The 23,115-nt window shown below is 43.5% G+C and overlaps 3 protein-coding genes across 8 annotated transcripts in view; 1 reads left to right on the top strand and 2 right to left on the bottom strand.

Annotated features, from left to right (window-relative positions):
- LOC103016137 (uncharacterized) overlaps positions 1-23,115 on the bottom strand; it is a 115,793-nt gene that overhangs the window by 17,901 nt on the left and 74,777 nt on the right. The window contains 1 exon segment of the mRNA XM_057554202.1: positions 17,865-17,877. Within this exon segment, the coding sequence (XP_057410185.1) occupies positions 17,865-17,877 (13 nt within the window).
- Positions 588-2,362, bottom strand: H1-2 (H1.2 linker histone, cluster member). The gene has a single exon (XM_007177368.2). It carries the CDS (start codon positions 2,322-2,324, stop codon positions 1,683-1,685), a length of 642 nt encoding a protein of 213 aa, XP_007177430.1. The 5' UTR covers positions 2,325-2,362; the 3' UTR covers positions 588-1,682.
- On the top strand, positions 12,588-21,800 carry HFE (homeostatic iron regulator). Of its 6 annotated transcripts, XM_007177366.3 has the most exons (7): positions 12,588-12,892; positions 15,373-15,474; positions 16,693-16,956; positions 17,141-17,440; positions 18,278-18,553; positions 18,685-18,798; positions 19,762-21,800. In XM_007177366.3, exons 3-7 carry the CDS (start codon positions 16,719-16,721, stop codon positions 19,800-19,802), a joined length of 969 nt encoding a protein of 322 aa, XP_007177428.1. In that variant the 5' UTR covers positions 12,588-12,892; positions 15,373-15,474; positions 16,693-16,718; the 3' UTR covers positions 19,803-21,800. The 6 variants fall into 6 exon arrangements, with proteins under 6 accessions (XP_007177428.1, XP_007177427.1, XP_057410183.1 ...); XM_007177365.2 differs by lacking the exon at positions 15,373-15,474; XM_057554196.1 differs by lacking the exons at positions 12,588-12,892; positions 15,373-15,474 and adding an exon at positions 14,559-15,043.

The following is a 23,115-nucleotide window of genomic DNA, read 5'->3' as shown; positions in this document are numbered from 1 at the left end:
CTTCCCTGCCTCTTAGAGCTGATGTGAAATCAAGCAAATGGGTGGACTTGAAATTATTTGAAGGAGAAAGGGAAAATAGAAGTACATGGTGCTATTGCTATAAGCCCTATCTGTGATTATATTTGGAGTGTCTTTATTAGGTTTCCTGGTTGTTGCAACTTGACCCAACCTGAGCTAAGTGGAGAGGCCCCGGTGGCAGGAGTTCAGGTGGCTCAAAGAACCAGGAACTCAGGAGGTGTCAGGAACCCAGATCTTGCAGCACTCTCTGTACATCTCTCATCTCTGCTTTTCTACGCACTTTGGCTCCATTCTACTCTTTTTATCCAGTAGATCTCTTGGTTTCTCCTACACAGTGACTAAGACGAGGAATGAACTCTATTGCCACTACCACTAATGCAGGAAATAACTCAATTCACAGATTCGTCCTTGTGGCAATGGTTGAAGAACTGAGCTGCAGGTCTGCAGAAGCCCCTGACCCGGGAAATTGTCTTGAGAAATTCTCTGCCCACCAGAATAGGAATAGGACGCTGGACTTTCTCTATCCAGGAGAAACGCCATGAATATGAAAGAATCCACATATAATACTGTTAATGAAAACTAAAGCCCTTTATTAGAGACATCACCTCCCCCCCCCAATACACACACTATTTCCAAAACTTTACCAATATATTTTTTCTCCTTCGCGTAGAAAATTTTGGATTGCACAAAAATGCGTTTAAAGCATCTTCGAGTTTTAGAAGTTTAAAGTCCACCTAAAATGAGGATCCTTGACTGGCCGGCCAGGACAAAATGGCCGACTAAAAGTTGTTTTTCATGCGCTCAAATCCATCACACATTTGTTTTAAGTTACACGATGCGAGGAACAGAAAGATCCCTGGTCCAGCCTTGCCCTGGGTGGAAGAGTCATTGCCACCGCTGTAGCAGTTTTTCAAATGTTCCTTTGCTGCCACAGCCCACAGGAATTAACAAAAGAATGCGAGGCCAGAGTGCCTGCACCCACACTCCTCCCCGGATCGGATGATACCAACGTCCCCGAGAGCCAGCAACTTGACTTTCGAAACATGGAAAATGTCCGAAATACCAGATACATTTCTGTATTAAGCGAATAGTGCTAACCCAACGAAAGGAAAACAAACATTGGAGACTAAGGATGGAGGCCGGCCACCATCCAATTAAATACGGGGTGAAAATCACGGGCTGGAGAAGTGAGCCAACCCGCGAGCAGGGCGGGACTTTTGAATGAGTTCTTAGCCCAATCGGAATATCTCGTTAAGACTAAGAAACTGGCTGGATTTCTTTGTGGTTGTATTTGCTGCTCACAGGAGTCGAGTGGGGCAGGCGGATAGCCGAAGTACGCAAGCCTCCGGACAGCGCTTGTAATTGCTGACCAGGAGACTAACCAAAAGCACCGCAGAGCAAGGAACAACCCACAGGGATGGGTCTACACCCTGCAACCTCACCGCAGTCACCCTTCCAAGCCCTCGCTGCCCATCTTAGTGTAGTGTGAGCAGCCTTCTGCAACGACTCCTGCGCAACCTTGATCTAGATTAAAAGGCCAAAGGTGATAGGTATACACAGAAACAGCAAGTATGGAAGGAGTATACAGGTCTTTTTTTTTTTTTGAGATCAGTGGTGGCTCTGAAAAGAGCCTTTTTGGGTTTTAGAAGCAGACGATTAACAGCCTACTTCTTTTTGGGTGCAGTCTTCTTGGGCTTCGCAGCCTTAGGCTTGGTGGCCTTGGGCTTCACTGCCTTAGCTGAGCTCTTGGCAACCTTCTTGGGTTTAGCAGCTTTAGCTTTCCTTGGACTCTTGGCAACTTTCTTGGTCACAGTAGCTGCAGCTGGCTTCTTGGCCTTTTTCGGGGTCTTCTTGGCGGTTTTTTTCGGAGTGGCCGCACCCGTGGCTTTCTTGGGCTTTTTAGCTGCCCCAGCAGCCTTCTTGGGCTTGGTCACACCCGCCTTCTTAGCCTTGGGCTTGGCTTCCCCAGTGGCCACCTTCCTGTTGAGCTTAAAGGAGCCGGAAGCACCGGTGCCCTTGGTCTGCACCAGAGTGCCCTTACTCACCAAGCTCCTAAGACCCAGCTTGATGCGGCTATTATTCTTCTCCACATCGTAGCCCGCAGCCGCCAGCGCCTTCTTGAGTGCAGCCAGAGACACACCGCTCCGCTCTTTGGAAGCGGCGACAGCCTTCGTGATGAGCTCGGACACCGGTGGCCCAGACGCCTTCCGGCGCGTCCCGGCCGGCTTCTTGGACGCCTTTTTCTTAACCGGGGTCTTCTCCGCAGGAGGCGCGGCAGCGGGAGCAGCAGGAGCAGTCTCCGACATGCTGAATGGTGAAGATCTAGGATTCGGGTACAAGTGGCAAAACGCCGATAGAACTACGCTCGGCCCGGGCCGCCGTATATATAGAGCGCAGGCGCGCGCTGATTGGTGCTCCGGTCGCCCGCCTGGCTGGCAGGCTCTGAGTCGCAGCGGTGCGCCCAAGTTGTGTTTGTTCCACTTCACAAAAGGGGGAAAATATTAAAATACCCAGCACCAAATCACCCGAGTTTGGTCGGGAAAGGATCCGAGAAGCCTCAGCCTTCGTGCTCTCCATTTATTTTTTCCGCAACCGCAAAGACTACTCGTCCAGTCGTCCCCAACTCCCCCAACTCCTAGGGAAGTCCTGGGCAGTCGGAGACCACTTTCTGTTTTTCTTCTAAATTACCTGTTCGCTCCTTTGCCCCTGAAAGTTCTTTTTCTCAGGGGTGGTTGGGTACATGCTTCCCTTCTTTTGGAGCCAAAAACGAAATGGTTTCCACCTAAATTTTCACCATAATTCTGTTTCTTCGCAAGGGAAGTAACACAGATCCTCTGTGAATTCTGCGTACAGACCCACAGGAACTGTGGACTGGGACCAGTCCAAAGCAGTTAGGGCGGGATGGGAGGGGGTTCGTAAGCCTTGGGGGGGGGTTCTGGATGATGGGGGGTTAGAGACTTAAATCTTTGATTTGAAGACATTGAAACTCTATCAAATCCCTCTTTTCATAGATGGGGGCGGGGCACTCTTCTCACTTCTCCAAAGGCGAGAAATTGGGCTGTTTTTTAAAAGCTCTTAGGTTTCCCTTTGGGTTGTGCAAGACAGGGGGTCTGGCCCTCAAGAATAGGGATAATGAGGGAAGAAAGGAGACCCCCTAAGCCTGCAAATAACCCCCAAATAGACTTGGCAGCTAGGGACGTGTAGATGATCTGTTTTCAGAGAAAACAAGCATTTATTTATTTATTTTTGCATGCTGCAATAAAGATGAATTTCAGCACATGAAAATTCTAGGTTACTTCCAGTAACAATATCTAACACATGTCGTGGTACAGGACACTCTCTAGCTGGGAACCCAAAGATACAGATGGAAATAAAGCAACTGACTTCAACAAGATACACTTTTGACTTTTAAGATGAACTATAGATTTGAAACAGAAATCATGAAATGGCAAAATTTTAACAGAAATAGAGGAAAAGTACTAGAACAAATAAATTATTATGCCACTTTTTGCTGATAAGCTCACCTCTTATCCCCTCTAAAGCCGGCCATATGTATTCTATTCTAAAGCTCCCTTTACTACTACTACATCTAGATGAAAATATGTACTAAAGATGTCAGTCTTAGATGTGATAGTCAAAAGGGGTTATACAAATTAAGTTCAGTGATGAATGAAAAATGAGGTATCTTCTTTTAGACTAAGGATAACCCCATGGTTTCACTGAATAACATTCATTCAACATTTGGAAACTATGTCTACTACTGGTCATGTCCTCTGGGAATTAACAGCCTAATAAGATTAGTGATGGATGAATTAGCAACCACAAAAAATCGCTTTAGACCTGCCATCCATCAGTGTGACTTTGGGCATAGGAATTGTAAGAAATCATTGAAAGTGTATGAACAACTAAAGCACCTTCATCATACTAATATGTTTTGGTAAAAAAAAAAAAAAAGAACATGCCATTTTGTTCTGATTCTATGTGCAATGAGCCCCCTCTTCATCTGAAACTCAGCTAAGTGTGCATAACCACCAGGAAAAGAGCTGTGTGGAGTCTTGATTACCAGGTCACTGAACCTCCCTTCACTATAAATTGGTGTCCCTTTTTACAAATCAGCAGCATGTAAATTTGATTACTGTAATTCAGTTTTCTGATATGACCACTCAGTTTAAATCAATCAAATCACATCTCTCTATATGCAAATCTGAAGTCCAGAACCAGCCACCAGCCACTCAAATTCTTGCTCTCAACCTCCTGGCTACATAGTAGAGGCCGGAAGGCAGAAAAACAAGTAGCCCTTCTCTAGATCCCTGTAACTTGTGTTGAGAAAAGTCAAAAACAAAGCAAAGATATTTCTTCATGTCTTTTCAAGCTGTAGTAGAGAATTCTCCACAAGTCCACTTGTGGTTCATCTAATGCTCTAAGGCCATGCTATACAGTAAAATAGAATGTGAGTCATACACGTAATTTTAAGCTTTCTAGTAGTCACAATGAAAAAATAAGAAGAAATAGGTGAATCTAATTTTAATAATATATTTTACTTAACTCTGTATATCCAAACTACTATCACTTCAACATGTAATCGATATTTAAAAAAATAAGACAGTTTCTCTTCTTTTTTTCATATGGTAAGTCTTCAAAGTCTGGTGTGTATTTTACATTTGTAAAATTTCAGACTAGCCACATTACAAGTGCTCAATGACCACACGTGACTAATAGCTGTCATACTGAACAGCACGCTGTCCACTATGACTTAATATTTCCTTTTCGATTGGGCTCAGAGTACGCAAAATTATACGTTTACTTGTAGAAGACTGATACATTAATAAAGGTTTTGTTCAGTAGAGATGCAAGTGAATTCTTTCTGGTAGAAAAGATAACCCTAAAAGTTATGATTGCATTGCCTAATAGGACATTAAACAATTTTGTATCTGATTTTTCAGCCTCCCAGCATTCTTTGTTGCCCTGACTGAACACATATTTCATTCTCCTGTATCCTGCTTTGAACTAACTTTGTCATTCTGCTTGCTCCGTCATTAATACTGAAATCATTCTCTGACCCATGCACAAGCTCACTATACACAGTACTTGTATGAGAGTCATGTTTTGAAAATTATACTTTGACACTTGGTTATTCAGTTTGTCCTACAAACTCTGAATCAGAATCTCTAGAAACCATTCTAAAAAATTGGAAGATACAAGATTTTTTGACCATGAGCTATAAAGCCACCTTAGATCTTGTAGATGTCCCATGAAGTCTCAGTCTTTGAAATAAGATTGAACAAACCTGTGAGCAACAAAAGACCTACTAAAATTAGCTCCAGGGAAAATTCAGATTAAGGGTGTGGTCTGCCCACTCAAAATTGATGGTGTCAAGATAGCCAGCAATAAACTGAGGACAAAGTTAAACGTTGCCATGCAATAAATTGTGTTTTCTTGTATTTACACACATCCTAAATATTATGGGTTGGCTAATTTTGTTTCATGTTCTTCGGGTCAGGAAAGCTGGTGGACAAAGTTAAAGATGCAGAGCAGAATGTCAAGCCTAAATGGAGCTGGAGAGAGAGAGAGAGGGAGACTCAAACAGCAAGACACACTCAAAGGAGAGTGAGAGGAGTTGTTGGGACAGGTGTATGGATCAGGGGCTGACAACTGATTTTTCTTTCACTTCCTCCTTCTACCATGCCAGAAGAGTGTTCTGTCTGTTCGTTATAGGCCCCAACTGGAAGTTATTAAAACCTGTTTTTTCCTGACTCGCCAAGGAAACTTTCGGTTGAGACTAAAGTTTCTGTATCTTATTCCCTGACACACTCTCAAAATACACTGCGGAAACCAACACAGAATATAGTAGTAAAGCACATAGTGGGAGCTCAGTTAATACATAGAGAGTATTACAAAAGGAACAGTACATTGCAAAACATTTGGAACTGCTATTAGAAGCACATAAGTGACACAAGAAACTAGGGCATTAATAGCCACCTTATTTTTCAAGCTTGTTTTCAAATGATTTTAAGTGGTTTCAAAAATGAAACCTACCTTCAAAAGAAAAGGATTTGTCAATACCAAGAAGATATACATTTTTACACTTTCTCAGTTTAGGCCGCTAATGAAGGCAATTATAAAGCATAAGATGAAAACATATATTAGGCAATAGCCTTAATCAGAATAAATATATGGCTTTACACGATGACTATTTTGGAGGAAACAGGGGCATACAAATTTTGGTAGATTTGTTAGGACATGTTATTGCTTTTTATTTCCTAGCTCATCACTATGCCATGCATAAGCTTTTCACATATGCTTACTGAGCACTTGTTAAGCAAAGGACACCAGGAGGTAACAAAAGCAAAGATAAGCCAAGCGAAGTGTCTCCTCTTAAGGAATTATACGTTTTGAGACTGACACAGACAAGTATAATTATCATACAGTGTGATAAATCTGATAAGAAAGACACAAACCACTGAGAGAACAAAAGTATAAAAACCAAAAATGTTCATGTGCTGCTTAAACATTTGCCTTCAAGTACTTACCAATCCAATTGGGAAATTAAGACATCAGAGAACAGGCTAGAAGAGTGGTTCTCAAAATTCAGATTTCAGGACCCCTTCACATTTCTAAAAATTAGTAGCCCCCCGGTAAGTTTTGTTAATGTAAGTTACATATATATGTAGATATTTACTACTTTAGAAATTAAAACTGAGTATTAAATTTAATAATCACATGTATATGATGTTTACTACCTATAAAATTAATTATATCTATTCATAATTATATATAACAAACAGCATATAATATATTCATTTACATTATATACTATAGATTTGTACATAAAATGTATAGCATGTAATTGGGCTTCCCTGGTGGCGCAGTGGTTGAGAATCTGCCTGCCAATGCAGGGGACACGGGTTCGGGCCCTGGTCTGGGAAGATCCCACATGCCACGGAGCAACTGGGCCCGTGAGCCACAACTACTGAGCCTGCGCTCCTGGAGCCTGTGCTCCGCAACAAGAGAGGCCGCGATAGTGAGAGGCCCGCGCACCGCGATGAAGAGCGGTCCCCGCTTGCCGCAGCTAGAGAAAGCCCTCGCACAGAAACGAAGACCCAACACAGCCATAAATAAATAAATTAATTAATTAATAAATTAATTTAAAAAAAAGTATAGCACATAATACTATATATACTATATAGAGATTTATATGTAAAATATATAGTAGTATAAATATATAATATTAAATACATACTACTATATATTACATATAAATCTCTACATAGTATGTATATTTTATATATACTATATATGCTATATGTAGACTTGGATATGAAATCTATAATATGTAATACTATATATATAATATGTATTATAAATGTAAATGATAGAAGGTCAACTCAGGAAATTTCCTCATTCCCTAGACCATTCAAAATCCTGGCAGCCCCAGGCTAATCTGAGACTTGTAAGGCTGCCTGAAGGTTGGGAACACAGCTGAGTTGTTAGTGCAAAAGAGCGGAAGGCAAGACAGCAGCTTTGGAGCCAGCACACTCATTTCCTCCTCTGTAACACTCCCCACTGCTCCCTCGCCCCAGGAATATAGTGAAGATTGAATTAGATAATGTGCGTACAGTTCCTGGGATTGGACGGAGCACACAGTAGCCTCTTATTTGAGGTTTATTTCCACTACATCCTTGTACCATGGGAGTCTCCTGTCTTGGGGTGACCCTGAGATAGTTGATACTCTCCTTCATTTGGAGGAGTGGGTAAGAGTAGAGCAAGCCCAACAAGCTGGTTCTCTCTTTCCAATTATGTATGCTTCCCCTGGCAGCTTCTGAAAGGTCACCAGACCTAGGAACTAACCCAAGGAAGACCTCAAGAAGAGATTCTAATAAGAAGAGAAGAAGCTTGCCCATTAGAGATGGGAGATGTGTGTGTGTATGTGTACTGGGGAGTGAGAGGAGAGAACATAATCAAGGACGAACACTGTCACTCAGAATCTACCCCCTGCATTGCTGTTCTTGGAGCTCACTCCTTGACCAAAACTCAAAAGGAAAAGATTATGATGACATTCACATAGTCACCTCCTCCTTGCATTCTGCGTCCTAAGTGTGTGCATACTTCCAACAGCAGACAGGCATAGCTGTCAGGGAGAACCGTGTGTTGTCAATACAGAAGAGGGACCAAGGTATCCCATCACCCTGCATTTTTTACTACTGAACTCACCTAAACCTTCTTAAGTTAAACAAAATTTCTGGCTGGGACCAAATCCTTACAATGTTAGCTTACCTAAGAATTTGTAGCTATGCTTCAGTTAATACATAGATTTCTTACACTTTTCATGGTTAATGATAGTAGCACTTATATTTTCCTCTTAATTTTATAAAATAGTCCAGGAAAAATACAGATGTGGCATAGTATATTTATCAAAAGGACTGGCTCAGAAGCTGGAATGCCTGAGTTCAAACTCAACTTTGCCATTAGATAATTTTATTACCTTCTCTATGCCTCAGTTTTCTCATCTATAAAGTGGCAATAGTTGTACTTGTTTTATAGGTTGCTATGAGAATTAATGAGTTAATGTTTATACAGTTCTAAGAATAGTACCTGCCATGTTGTAAGTACAAATTTTTATATACATATTTTTAAAATTATTTTAAAAGTTATACATACATTCTTATAAACACAACACCATTCTGTAACTGTTGGTTTAAGAGTGTCAATAATACTAATAAAGATAACAGTTAACTGAACACTTTCTATGCACCAGGCATTATATGCACTATTTTCATTGTCTTCACCACCATCCTATGACTACCATTACAAGCATTAGCACTTCACCAATAAGGAAATGGAGATTGAGACTTCAGATTTCTCCTAGGAGAGCCCTGCAGACTGATTACAATTCATGTACCCTGAACACACACACACACACACACACACACACACACACAAATATCAACTGAACTAAAGTCAAAGACCTTTGTTTTTCTATTATAAAGTGTATAAAATTAAAATACTCCCATAACTATTAATTACTTACTAGTCTGTTTAATGAGTTGTAGGCAGAAAGTGTTTTCACCCCTGCAAAGAATTCTGCATGAATATCATACCCTTCCGGTAGAATCAAAGGTGTTTACAACACATCTTGCTGTCTGTTCTGACGGACACTAGATGGCGATCCCAACCAACCAAAGCTCATTTTGGCGGCTGGCATGTTACAATTTCTCCAGGCCCTTATGTAATTTTTAACCTTTAGTTATAACTTAACACTTTTCTGTCTCTTTTGGTGAACAGAAATTTTTATTCCCATTTGACAGATGGTGATCCTGACACCACTGTGAAGCCCTGAGACTTCAGCAAGTCTATAGCCAGGCAAGGCAAGGCAGGAACAAATTAAGTGGCTTGGACTGACAGTTGTCTAAGTAGTCCAGAAATATCACGCTGGATAATTATTTCATTCCACAAAAAATTAATCTGCACCTTCGATAATCCCATCTGGGTTTAGGGAATAAGGAAGTAAATAAGACAGGCTCTACCCTTATGGTGGAATTTGGAGGATGGGGACCTAGAAAATGATATGGAATAATGGCTGTGGAAAAGGTCAGAGTGGACATGAAAAGGAGGAAACAGTCGACTTTCCCCAGGCATGGAGGTTAGCCATAGTCTTACAAAGGCAACTTTTAAAATACTAAATTATTTTTCTTTCCTTTCTTAAAGTAAAAATGACCACAGTGAGGAGGAAGATGACAGAAGAAAACACTATTGTGCAAAGATAACAACACTGGTACTATCTTGGTTAAGGTATATCAATTACGACAATGGTGATAGTAATAGCAAATTTATTACACACTATGTGCTAATAAGGATAAAAAGGTTTAAAGGGTTTGGGACTTTGCAATGTGCCTAAGATCAATCCAGCACCTTCATTGTAACACACACGCTCCAAACAAAGCCCCAAGAAGTAGACTGCACTGAAGTGTAGGTTGTGTAAAAGTCCAATTAACAATTTAATAAATGGGTTTGTTTTGGTTTACCCTTCCCTGCCCAAGGGCATTTACAATGTAGGATGTCGTTGGTACCAATAGGCACTAGATGGCGCTCCAAATTAACACTGTCCTTGGTGGACAGCTGATGCTCCTTATAGCCGGGCTAAGTCATCAATCATTAACTCTGAGTTGACATATTACCCAGAAGATTTCAAAACTCATTCATATATAGTCTTTTGATGGAAAGAAATGATTATTACCTACAGTTGACAGTGACAGTATTGAGAAGCTGTGAGACTGAAGTAAAGGCCCAGAGCAGTCAAGTACCAAGCTGGCTACCGGGACCTTTGGAGTCAATAATCTTTATAAAGAGAAATAAATTGTCAAATGGACAAGAAACCCATGGTTGATTCATTCACCTCCTCAAGCAATTAATAAGGAGGAGAAGCACAGATAACTACCCTCAAAGTGCATACAGTTTAGAGTAAGGGGGAAAGGTATGGAAAGAGAATGGACAGAAATGTTTTACATCTGGCAGTAGAGTGTGGAGTAGAGACTAAAGGAGGATATGGCCAATTTTACCAAATCACAGGGGGTAGAAACAGTCTTGTGCAGAAACCACTTCAACTGTGTCTTAAATGTGAGTAGCAAATTAGGCATAAGAACTCCAAAGACCTAAAGAGACTGCATATGTTTTATCTTTTTTAAATTATTATTATTTTGATAGTGAGATAACCACAATACAGGCAATCTGTAAGAGGATACTGACCTATCACCTGGTAGGGAGCAGCATCCTCAGATAAAAAATGTCATTGATAATATTAGTATGATATTAGAATATGTACTAATAATAAACATGGTTTAGCCTTGTTTATTTGCCAGGCACTTGTTGAGGGCTTCATTTATCAATTTTTATTCTTTTTCATTTAATTCTAAAAATCATTTTATGAAGTAGCTGTTATTATCACCTCTTTACAAATGAGAAAGTTGAGACGGAGAGTTTCAGTGGCTTTGCAGTATAACTTTGCCTTGAAGATTGATTATAATTTATGTGCCTCTAAAGCACACATATATACTCATCAGAAATGAGATACAATAGGGTAGTTTACAAAAACTCTGATTATACTAAAGTGAGCAAGAGTAGACTTTGTTGTTTTTCTCATCGGTAATGAAAAAAATATACACGACAGTTTTCATTAGAAGATATTAAATATCGAGGACATTTTCTCCCTTAAAATTTCTAAGGCTCTTGGAAGAGCTGAAAGATAACAATTGACAAAAATAGTCATTGCAATCGTCCCAAACTTTTCCCAAATGAAAGAGACATTTATACCATGGTATCTCGTTAGTTCTGATGGCACTCTAAACCAAAACGTACAACATACAGTTTATTCCTAATCTGCCGGTCTGTAATTATTACCTTCTAGGGGTGTCCATATCTGTTAACAGCTGTAAGAGGTCATTCACATAGAGTATTATTTGGTGATCAGAAATTATCCCCATTTCACAGATGAGCAAACTGAGGTTCAGAGAAACTGGAGTAAGGCCATAGTACCGTTAAATCTTTCCCTTTTTGTAGCTCTTTGGAGCTCTCCTCTGCTTGCTAGATGTTATGCTGCCTGATTCATGAATCATTCAATAAAGCCAATTCAATCTTTAAAATTTACTTTGCTGAATTATGTTTTTTAGCAGCAGCTTAGTGACTGGGTAAGGGGAGAGAGAGGGAGGATGGTGGAATTTGGAGATGATGACTAAACGGTACTAAAATGTTTCATTGTGGAGGGGATGACAAATGTTCTAAAATTGATTGTGGTATGGTTGCTCACCTTTATGAATATACTAAAGCCGTAGAATTTTATACTTTAAATGGGTGAATTGTATGTACGTGAATTATATCTCCATAAAGCTGTTACCAAGAAAAAAAAGTAATTGTACAATCAACCCCCATGTGCTCATCAGCAATATTCAACATTTTCCCCACCCTATTTCATATCCCCACACAGTTAAGAGGTCTTAATTTCCAACTCTGATTTTTTCTGAGATGGCCAAAATTTGCATACATGCTTTAAAAGGTATCACTTATATTTATTAGGCACTTAAAGGTTTCAGGAAAATCAGATATTAATATCCTTTTGAAATTTATCAGACAGTAGTTCTCAAACTTTGTTGTGTGTATTGGCGGGAAGAGGGGTATTTAAAATCCCATTGCTCTGGTTGCACCATACAGCAATTAAATCAGAGTGTCTGGGGGCTATAGCAGGGCATCAATAGGTTTAACGATTCTCCAGGTGATTCCAATGTGCAGTAGTTTGTGACATATAATTTAAATACATAAATTGTGAAAGATGTTTCGATAGATAGGATCTAATCTGTTAATCTTATGATTTAACTAATTCTGATCAAAGAATAAAATAAAATTTTTATGCAAAAACATCAGGCTTGGAAAGTTGAACTTAAAATTTTTGAAAATGTATAATTAAAAATTCAAGTTATTCAATATTTAAATATTTAGATCAGAAAATCGTGAAATATACTTTCCCCAGTCAGCAACCTCCTCTCTGGGTTTAAAAACCAGAAGGACAGCTGCGTCACCGAGTGTTTCCCAAGCAGGTACTCTGGATTGCAGGAGAGAGAGAGTTCAAGTGCAGGAGACCCATTTCTTTTCGCCAGTGGACCCGGAAAAGGTTCCCACTGTCCAGGAAGTTTCATCTGGGATCCCCGGAGCCTCGGCAATGGCTCCAGGGTGACTTCTTGGGCCACCCCCGTTTTTCCGCCCTACCCAAGCGGCTGAAAAGCGCCAGGACGGACGGTCCGAGCCGGCGAAATGGGCCCGCGAGCCCGGCCGGCGCTTCTCCTCCTGATCCTCCTGCGGACGGTGGCCACGCAGGGGCGATCGCCGCGTGAGTCCGGGGGCTGCGGGCCAGAGAGGGGAGCGGCGGGCGGTGGGGGGGAGGAAAAATCGAAACTAGCTTTTCTTAGCGATTGGGAGTTCGCTAAGCTCGGAACGACTGCTCAGCCCTGTGCGCGGTCCCCTCCCCCAACTTTCCCCGGAGGGGACGTGAGTCACTGGGGTGCAGATGGGGTTACGGGGCCTCTCGCCCCAAGACCTTCACCCCCACCCCCGGCCCGCTCGCTGTCCCTGCTGCTATGGAGTCACGCTCGGAACCACCCACTCCCTCCTCCGACTGTGCCGTGTTTAGATATAAACCTTTTCTCATCGAGGCCAAGCTCGGATTACGGGTCCTTGGACTCGGATCTCGGTATTCTTGTTTCTACTGGTGGTTGTGTCGGTTTACCCCCGATCATCCCCAAACAGGAAGTTCTTTTCACCAAGGGCGACCTCGGCCGGAGCGCCCCCTCGGTGTTTCCTTCCTCGGGCGCTCTAAGGGTTGGGAGACTTTGGGACGAGCGAACGCACGGCGGACCCAGCCGGGTTTCCATTTCAGAACCACTGGCGCTGTGGGTGGGAGGTTCTTGACAGAGGTCGGCCTAGGGACTGACTGACTCTTGGTGATTGTTCTTTTGCCTGGAAAAATAACATATCTGCTGTTTTTGAACTTTTGAACTGAATCTCACAGTTCTCCTTTTCAGCCCTGGTTTGTTGATTTGCAGTGTTAATAGTATTGTATAATTAACCGGCCTTTACTAAAGGATGCCAAAGGAATGGTAATTAACATGTAAGTAATGACCTCAGTTTTAAATCACCTTCAGATCTGTGATCTTGTTTGACTCTACTATGCATTTGGGAGGTAGGAGCTATTCGTATGTTGATTTTACTAGTGGTTAACGACCTCAGGTTAAATCCTTTCCCCAGGTTACAAAGAATTCAGGCAATCTGGTTTTCTGACATTAAATGAAGTATCACTGGTTCTAATCTTAGCTGGCAGTGTTTGCCCTTACTGTTGACTGGCACAGCTCTGGATGCTTTATACTTTGTCAGGTAGCCTCAGAACCACACTTGGAGGGTAGGTAGTATGTGTATCCACACTTTATAGATGACGAGAATGAGATAAGACTTGCTCACAGGTGGTGACTTTGTTCAACGTTACTCAGGGCTTTTGAGGCAGAGCCCGTGTCTCCGCTTCATAGCTGCGATTCCTAAAAGTCACACTGCATTAGGGGTTGAACCATAAAATTTGTTGGACACAAGTCTTCACTGTTCACAAGTATTGAAGGAACACCACCCATGTGTTACGCTGTTCTAGACCCAGGAGAGAGCGGGGAGACTAGTCCTCTGGTGCTTTGCATTCAAGTAGATGGTGATGACAATACACAAAGGGATAGAGAGCATCAGGTAATGGGTGCCCTGAGGCGTGGGACGCACAGAGATCAGGGCAGGCCACTCTCCCTGGCTGGGTTTTTTTTTTTTTTAATAATGTGAGTTGTTTGTTTGTTTTTTAATTTTTATTTATTTATTTATTTATTTATTTTTGGCTGTGTTGGGTCTTCGTTTCTGTGTGAGGGCTTTCTCTAGTTGCGGCAAGTGGGGGCCACTCTTCATCGCGGTGCGCGGGCCTCTCACTGTTGCGGCCTCTCTTGTTGAGGAGCACAGGCTCCAGACGCGCAAGCTCAGTAGTTGTGGCTCACGGGCCTAGTTGCTCCGCGGCATGTGGGATCTTCCCAGACCAGGGCTCGAACCCGTGTCCCCTGCATTGGCAGGCAGATTCTCAACCACTGCGCCACCAGGGAAGCCCCCTGGCTGGGTTTGAACAGAGACCTGAAGGAAATAGAGGTGACGCTGCCTGGGAGCAGCGCGTCCCGGACAGGCTGGGGAGAGCTGGCAAGGACTTGCAGCCTCGGCACTGCTGACATTTTTTTTGTTGTGGGGACTGTCGTGTGAGCTGTAGGATGTTTAGCAGCATCCCTGACCTTTACTCACTGGATGTTAGTACACTCCCCAGCTGAGACAACCGAAAATGTGCCCAGACATTGCCAGATGTCCCTTAAGAGACGGAATGTCCTGGTTGAAGAAAGAGTAAGGGCGCCGGTGCAGCAGGAGCGCAGGAGCCGGAGGCCTAGGATAGGCAATGGGCTCAGCAGAGGAGCTGCGGGTGAGTCTCCTGGGGCCTCACAGGCTACAGTGTGGATTCCAGCCCAGGAGTGATGTGATCGAGCACAGCTGTTGAAAAGATTGCTCCAGCTGCTCTGTGGAAAGCGTAGTGAAGGCGGCAACGATAAAAACAGGGCAAGCAGGCAGGCAGGAGTTGATGGACTGGGCCGGTGGGAGCGGAAGTGGTGGTGAGAAACGGTTGTATTCTGAATCTATTTTGAAGGAAGTTGCTGAGGGATCTATGCAGGATCACATGACAGACAAAGTCGAAGGTGCCTCTGTTATTATTTTATTTTATTTTTATTTTTATTTTATCGGCCTGAGCAACAGGGGGATAGGTGATGCCATTCCTGAGATGGTGAAGGCAGAAGAAAGAGCATTTTGGGGGAAATCAAGAGCCTGGTTTTGGACTTGCTCAAGTTTGAGATTCCAGTGAGTCATCCAACTGGTGGTATCATGTAGGCAGTTGGAGTGTAAGAGTCTAGAGTTCACGGCCAGAGACAAAAATCTAGAAGTCAGCATTTGGTCACCCAACAAGTATGTATTAAGCATGTACTACGTGCCAGACACTGTTCTAGGCATTGCGGATACATCCCTGAACTCCCTCACTCTAGAATTGAGGGGAGGTGTAAGGAAGCTCTCACCTGCCCAGAGATCTGTCCTCTTGGGCTTACTGGGGTTTTTCTATATTTGCATTTGATTTGGAACTGTTTTGTTGCTGAAAAGCTGCCCTGAGCTGTTTATCAGCACATCTTCCAGCATTTGACAGGAAACATTTACAGGCAGACCTCAGAAATATTGTGGGTTCGGTTTCAGACCACCACAATAAAGGGAATGTCACAGTAAAGCTACTCACATGAAGTTTTTGGTTTCCCAGTACATATTCAAATTATGTTTACTACACTGTATTCTATTAAGTGTGCAATAGCATTGTCTTAAAAAAACAACATACATACCTTAATTTAAAAGTACTTTATTGCTGAGAAACGTTAACCATCATGTGAGCCTTCAGTGAGGCAAAATCTTTTTATAATAGTAACATCAAAGATCACTGATCACAGATCACCATAACAAATATAATAATAATGAAAAAGCTGGAAATCTTGCGAGAATTACCAAAATGTGACACAGAGACATGAAGTGAGCAAAGGCTGTTGGAAAAGTGGTGCTGATAGACTTGCTTGACTCAGGGTTGCCACAAACCTTCAATTTGTAAAAAACACATTAGCTGCAAAGTGCAATGAAACGAAGTCTGCCTGTACACAGTAAAGCATTTAGAGATGGAAGTAGTGATAAAAACCAACAATAATTCCTCTGGACTTGGATCTAATTGGCTCTGAGCACTAACTCTTGATCTCAACTGCCCTAGCTAGACAGACCTTGGGATTTTCTAGAGTCTGTTGGGTCCAAAGGAGGCTGCTGTAATCGTGACTACTGGGGCAGAGGCTGGGGCCTGCAACGGGGTGGCAGGCACACGTGGCAGATGGGCACAAGGGGAGAGCAGACGGGAGGGGCATGCGGAGGGAAGGCAGGCACCGCATGTCACTTTCACAGGGTGGGACCAGACACAGCTGGTACCAGTTGATTCAGAAGGTCTGCCTCCCAGTTCCCCAGGCAGCCCACTGAGAAGGCCTGTCGCCCTCTCCCCAGGGTCACACTCCCTGCGCTTCCTCTTCATGGGTGCCTCCGAGCCAGACCTTGGGCTGCCCCTGTTTGAGGCCTTGGGCTACGTGGACGACCAGCTGTTCGTGTCCTACGATCACGAGAGTCGCCGTGTAGAGCCTCGTGCCCCGTGGCGCTGGGGCAGGGCCACCAGCCAGCTCTGGCTGCAGCTGAGCCAGAGCCTGAAAGGCTGGGATCACATGTTCATCGTGGACTTCTGGACCATCATGGACAACCACAACCAAAGCAAGGGTATGTGGAGAGCGCGCCTTGCCTTCCCGAGGTGGGCGGAGTGTGTCCCTGCCTCAGGGATGCATCTTGAGGGAGAGAACTGGCTATTTGAGATCCGGGGGCAGGGAAGAGGGCAGGAGTTTGATTCCTGAGGTCACTGGGTCCCTGTAATGGCGAAAACAGGGGCCTGCTCCTTTGGTTTCAGTAACGAAGCTGGGAGTGCTGCCAGAGTCCCACACCCTGCAGGTGATCCTGGGCTGTGAGGTGCAAGAGGACAACAGCACCAGAGGGTTCTGGAAGTACGGGTACGATGGGCAGGACCATCTTGAATTCCGCCCTGAGATGCTGGATTGGAGAGCAGCAGAGCCCAGGGCTCAGACCACCAAGCTGGAATGGGAAGTGAACAAGATTCGGGCCAAGCAGAACAGGGCCTACCTCGAGCGGGACTGCCCAGAGCAGCTGCGGCGCTTGCTGGAGCTGGGGAGAGGGGCCCTGGACCAGCAAGGTATGGCGGGAGCGCCCTCTGCCCCTCTTGTGAGGGAGGGGAGGCGGATGCAGGGCATGGGATCCCCGGCTGGGTGTTCAGAGATGGTCGAGGTTGTGTAACTCTCTGGGAAAGTAATGAGGTCTGAGTTTTCCACCCTGAGGTCTCCAGCTCTGAGGTCTCCACCTTACAATTGAAATGTATCATCCAGCCATGAGTCATGGTGTTCATTTTTTTTCCATGCACGTAGCTAAAGAAGAAGTAACTGTGATTTTTCTCTTGATTTAACCAAGACCGCTATGTATATTTATAACTTTTAGGAATTCAGAGATGCCAATTATTACATGAATACCAAGGCAAGAGATGAATACCAAGGAGGCAACCGGTCAGAGTAACAGAATCTTGGAGGGTAAAGGTTACGTTCACAGAACATGGCAGTAGTCACGTAGGCTGCCTATCTTACAAGGCCCCTTCTTACAAGAATACTTACTGGGTTGAACCAGGTGAAATTACCAGTAGTACATATTCAATCACTTTTGAGCCTCATAGGGGCAATTTCATCTGATTCCACTTAATGTATTAACAAAGAACGTAAGACATGGGCAACAGGTATGCATATTTACATGTGGGACCGGAGAACAGGCTGATATGACTGTGACTGTTCTCCATGTGACACCACATCAGAACCCAATCGTGGAACATGTTTTAGGGCACAAAATGGTGTGTCTCTCCTACAACTTGCTCTATCTGCACAGGGAAATTCCTTCCTCCAACCTGTAGAGAAAGTGAAGTGAAAGTTTTGGTCTTCCTGGCGTGGGTAGGAATCCCCCCTCCAGATCCTCCCTCCTTCCTGTTCAGCACTTCCTTTGGTGAAAGTGACTCATCACGTGGCCTCTGCAGTGACCACTCTACGGTGTCAGGCTCTGAACTTCTACCCCCAGGACATCACCATGAGGTGGTTGAAGGACAGGCAGCCACTGGATGCCAAGGACGTTGAGCCTGAGGACGTGCTGCCCAACGGGGACGGAACCTACCAGGGCTGGGTGGCTTTGGCCGTGCTCCCTGGGGAAGAGCAGAGATACAGCTGCCAGGTGGAACACCCAGGCCTGGATCAGCCCCTCACTGCCACCTGGGGTAGGATGAGAGCCAGGGGCTGAGAAAACCTGGTGTGGGTGGGATGGGAGTGGTCAACAGGGCAGAGAGGGGAGGGTTGGCTCTGGGATGGGGCAGTGATCATGGGCTTTCCCTTGCTTTTGCTATTTTAGAGCCCTCGCTGTCTGGCACCCTGGTCACTGGAATCATCAGTGGAATTGCTGTCTGTATCATCCTCTTCCTTATTGGAATTTTGTTCAGAATCTTGAGGAGAAGGCAGGCTTCCAGTGAGTAGGAAGAAGGAGGAAGCCTCTTAGCATCTCTGCCCCCAGGACACACTGACCCTCCTGCAGGAAGTGGAGCAGGGGGAGGGCAAAGGGGAGTTGGCATCCATGAGAAGCCTTCTCATCTGTCTTTCTCTGGGAGCCCTGGCATCTCCCTGGGAGCAGGAATTAATGATTTCCCTCAGAATGAAAGCTCCTAATTCAACAGACATCTTTTGAACGCCTCTTATTTTGCAAGGTGCTGTTTTAGGTAGTGCAGGTGCTTTGAGGTTAAGTCACCTTTGCTATCTCAGAACCCAGGTCTAGTAAGGAATGAAATCCATGACAGGTAAATGCAGTTAAAGACCCCCAAAGATCCTAAGGCAGATATGAAGCAAATGCTCTGGGGTGTCAAGGGAAGGGATGACCACGTTCATCTGGGGATCAAGAAAGGCTTCTGGATCTTGAAGAAGTAAGATTTCTTTAGGTGAGGTTGAGGACGAGGGGAAGTCAATGCAGATGAAGCAACCGTGCAAGTGGGAGAGTGTGAGGCATGCTGGGAGGTGAGAAATTATTATCAATTTGACCCTTGACTTTACGTACTTTTCAGTCTGCATTTCTACTCCCTGAACATTGGTGGTGCAGGGGAAAGAGGGGCAGACAGAAGCCAACTCCTGTAGAGCCCTGGGGGCCTTTGGGATGTTATGTTATGAGCACTGGAGGGGCGGCGATCAATGCAAGGACTTAAATAAGCAAGGAGGGACCCAGTCTCCTCGATATGGAGAGTGAGTTGTTAGGAGGTGAGATGGGAGACAAGGAGACCAGTTAGGAAGCTATTCAGCAATTCCAGATGAGAGATAATGGTGCCTGAAATCCAGGAGTTCCTTGGGAAGGGGGTGGTAAGAGTTGACATGAGTGGCCGGGGAGGGGAGGAGGCAAGAGGATCGCAGGTCTGTGATGCTTCTTTCCTGGATCTTGTCTTTACAGGAGGAGCCGCAGGGGACTATGTCCTAGCCGAATGTGAATGAAGTGCAGCCTGCAGACTCCTTGTGGGGAAAGAGAGGGTGCACTTGAGGCATTCTTCATGTTTCCGGACAGCTGGACCTAAGAAATAGGAACTGTCTCAGGAATTCTCTGCTTTTAGCCTTCCCCGTTCACTGTCAAAACGTTCCCCATCTAGGTTTCTGAGTTCCTGCTTGTTAAAGGGCCCCAGTTGTGACCTCTCCCCGAGAACTGATTCTCCTGAATCCCAAGCTGCATCTAGAGCCTGCCTTCATTTCCTGCATCACCTCAGACTCCATACACCTACGTCATCTCATCTCCTAATGGTGGAATGAGGCTCCTTAAATTTGGGGGGACTTGTGATTCCTTTAAACATCTGAGAATAGCTTTGAACCTTCTCCTCGGGACATACACTCTAATACCCCTACCAGAATTTGACACACACATCCAGGCATTTCCTGGACCCACTCAAGTTTCCTTTTAACCCTCTCTCTGTTATGCAAAGAACTCACCTGTCTCCAAGCCCCATGGTCTCTTCCATCAGAGGGAGACCTGGACCTTTGTACAGCGTGAAGGTTGTGCACTGCACAACCCGAGGAGGCACCTTTCCCAGAAGAGGCATCATGGATGTTTGTGCGCATTATGATAGTCTTCCCAAAAATGGGTGGGAAGTGTCTTGAGGAGGGAATGTCTTTTTCTAATTTGCACAAAGGTGCCATGTAGGTTTCCTTAGGTTAATGATACCCGCACTTACAATGCCAGACTTGAAGTAGCACAGGATTTGATCTCTGCTCACACCCTCTCCTTGTTCTGACAATGAAAATGATAATTAAGATGATGACGATAATGCTAAGGTGGCTGACACTTATTTATAAAGCTCTTCCTTGGTGCCAGACTTAGTTCTGAGTGCCTACTTACATACATTATCTCAATAGTTCTTTGATGTAAGTACTATTATCCTCTTTTTTTTTTTAAGATGAAGAAAGTGAAATAAAAAGTAGAGTATCTCACAGCTTGCCAGGGACAGAGACAGGTCTCAAACTCAGTCAATCTGGCTCTTTGATCCAGCTCTTTGGCGCTGTATTCAGATGGTTAGATGCCTGGAGTAAATGGGGAAGGAAGGAGATGGCTGTGGAGATAGCTCTTCTCTTGTCTCATTGTCTATATTCTCGGTGAGTTCGACCCAAATGAAGGGAAAAAGCAGCAGAAAACAATATCAGCCCTGTTTCCTTTCAAAGTCCCTGAGGGAAGAACCCTGGAATGTGACGCCTGTTGCCACCACCGGCCAGCTCTATCTGGCATCACTCATGGGACTGTGAGTGGGGGTGTCAATTAGTTACTGTGTTGGACCTCACAGTGTCCTGCTCCAATCAGGACCACCAGGGTGGAGGCATTTCCCTCCAAAAACTGGAGCAACTTCTCTCATATTAAAGATAGAAAACTAGAAGCCACCAAGTGGCCTTGGTCAGCACCAAGATGCTGACCCCAGCATCTTCCTGGGGTCCTTGAGAGTCTGGTTCTCATCCCCAGCTGTGCACGTTCAAAAAATTAATCTAACCAGGTCACTCAGGAATTAGTCGATTCTGGGAAAATAATTTGTCTGACCATATTCAAAAGAGTACTAATATATACATGCAGGAAACTTGTGTTTACTTTGTGCTGCCACGTGTATTTGGCGGCATAACTGTGAACAAGGCTTTCTGTCTTGGAGGGCAGCTGCCTCAGACCAAATACAGCTCAAACATTTGTTTGGTAGATATTGAACTCGGGCAAAGAGATCTCAACTATTTTTTTAAACTTTTCTTTTTTTGCAGTTCCCAAAGTTAAGTGGATAAAAGTATATAGGATTTGTGCTTACTACAGAAAAGTTGAAAATGAATTAAATTGAAACTATTATTCCATTAGCCAGTAATAAAGTCTATTAAAAATTTGCGTATTTCCTCTCACTATTATTGCTATATTAAAATATATAAAATTAGTAGATACATATATTTTAATAAATGCATAATTCATTGTGTTGTGTACTGCATGGTTTTCCTGATGTATTTGTCCATCTTATGTATATACTTAATCGACTTAATCATCACGTTATTTTGGGGACATTTTACTGCTTCTAATTTCTTAATGGTTTGTTTCATGGAATATTTTCATTAAACCATGGTAACTGAATTAATTGCTTTTCTTCACACTAGACACATTACCATCTAAGCTGTAACACATTGGTCATTTTACCTCCAAACCATGGTGGAAGCACACTGACAAATTCTTTCTCCTTAAACATCATCCTATACTCAAATCAGACTGCCAAAAAGCTTCCTGGCTCATACTGAGCTTCCTACCTCATTAAGGATATGTTACAATTAATTAGGCAACCTTTGTCTTATATTGGTTTTGTTTCACACAGGCCAAAATTTCAAGAAACATTCTACTCTTCACAGTAATACACATTTATTAACAGTCGGCAACTGTGGCCTGCTAATTTTTTTTTTAATAACCGTAGTTATAAATCTCCATTTTCTCTCAGTGTTTCTTAGCTTAATTTTTCTGGCCTTGTTCATCAATTCTTAAGGTCAACTACATTTGAAAAGTCAGATTTAAAAATCTGTACATTTAAAAATCTGTATCTTATTTTGCCTCTGGCAAAACCATTTACAAGGGTGGTCGTAAGGAGAAGCGCGCCATCTGGTGGCCCAAAATGTCACAGTGGTCTTTCGACTATGGGGTGGGGGGCGGGGGTTCCTCAGGAGGAAAGAATAAACAAGGGGTGGGGCGCTGGGGATCACTTTTGGAGAAAAGCCCCTGAAAATTTGAGAGAGCAAAGCTGAAACTATTCACCAGCTATTTGAATCGCTGGAATCACAAGGCAATGTTGAGCTACCAGAACTGGGAACAGAACAGAAGGAAAACGAACAAACCTGGTGATCTTTGAGGCAACCTGCCAGCAGTTGGTTAAGGCTGCTGGGCGGTACAGGCAAAACTTCGGCTTAAGTTATAATAATATAGTCTTAGAGTACCATGTACTTGATACATTCTTCAGGTACACACACACACTTAAAAACAAAAGACCTTCTCTAAAATGTTGCAAGGTTCTTATAAGCTACACACTCTAATAATAACTAGAATTTTAAAATGCATGACTTTAACCATGGAAAATTTTCACATGCGTGGAGTGATATTTTTAATTTTGATTTCTTTCTGTGGACTTTGGGTCATCATTTTTTCTTCTCCCTTTTTGAATCAGTGATTAACATGTAGAATATTAATACAATATTAAATCATTTCATGTGACAATTTGATTAAAAAGCCTGGGTTGCCTTGACATCCTGCGTGCATTTATTA

This window comes from Balaenoptera acutorostrata, chromosome 10 (genome assembly GCF_949987535.1).
Source record: "Balaenoptera acutorostrata chromosome 10, mBalAcu1.1, whole genome shotgun sequence".
Lineage (NCBI taxonomy): Eukaryota > Metazoa > Chordata > Mammalia > Artiodactyla > Balaenopteridae > Balaenoptera > Balaenoptera acutorostrata.
This window is presented reverse-complemented; position numbering and strand designations above follow the sequence as displayed.

What these genes read in the sequence shown, in the direction of transcription:
- H1-2 (XM_007177368.2), bottom strand. Translation starts at nt 2,324, where the DNA reads ATGTCGGAGACTGCTCCTGCTGCTCCCGCTGCCGCGCCTCCTGCGGAG.
- HFE (XM_057554196.1), top strand. Translation starts at nt 14,875, where the DNA reads ATGTTAGTACACTCCCCAGCTGAGACAACCGAAAATGTGCCCAGACAT. An exon ending in GCTCAGCAGAGGAGCTGCGG is followed by an intron (nt 15,044 to 16,692) that starts GTGAGTCTCCTG and finishes CCCTCTCCCCAG; the next exon opens with GGTCACACTCCCTGCGCTTC. An exon ending in GAGGAGAAGGCAGGCTTCCA is followed by an intron (nt 18,799 to 19,761) that starts GTGAGTAGGAAG and finishes TTGTCTTTACAG; the next exon opens with GAGGAGCCGCAGGGGACTAT.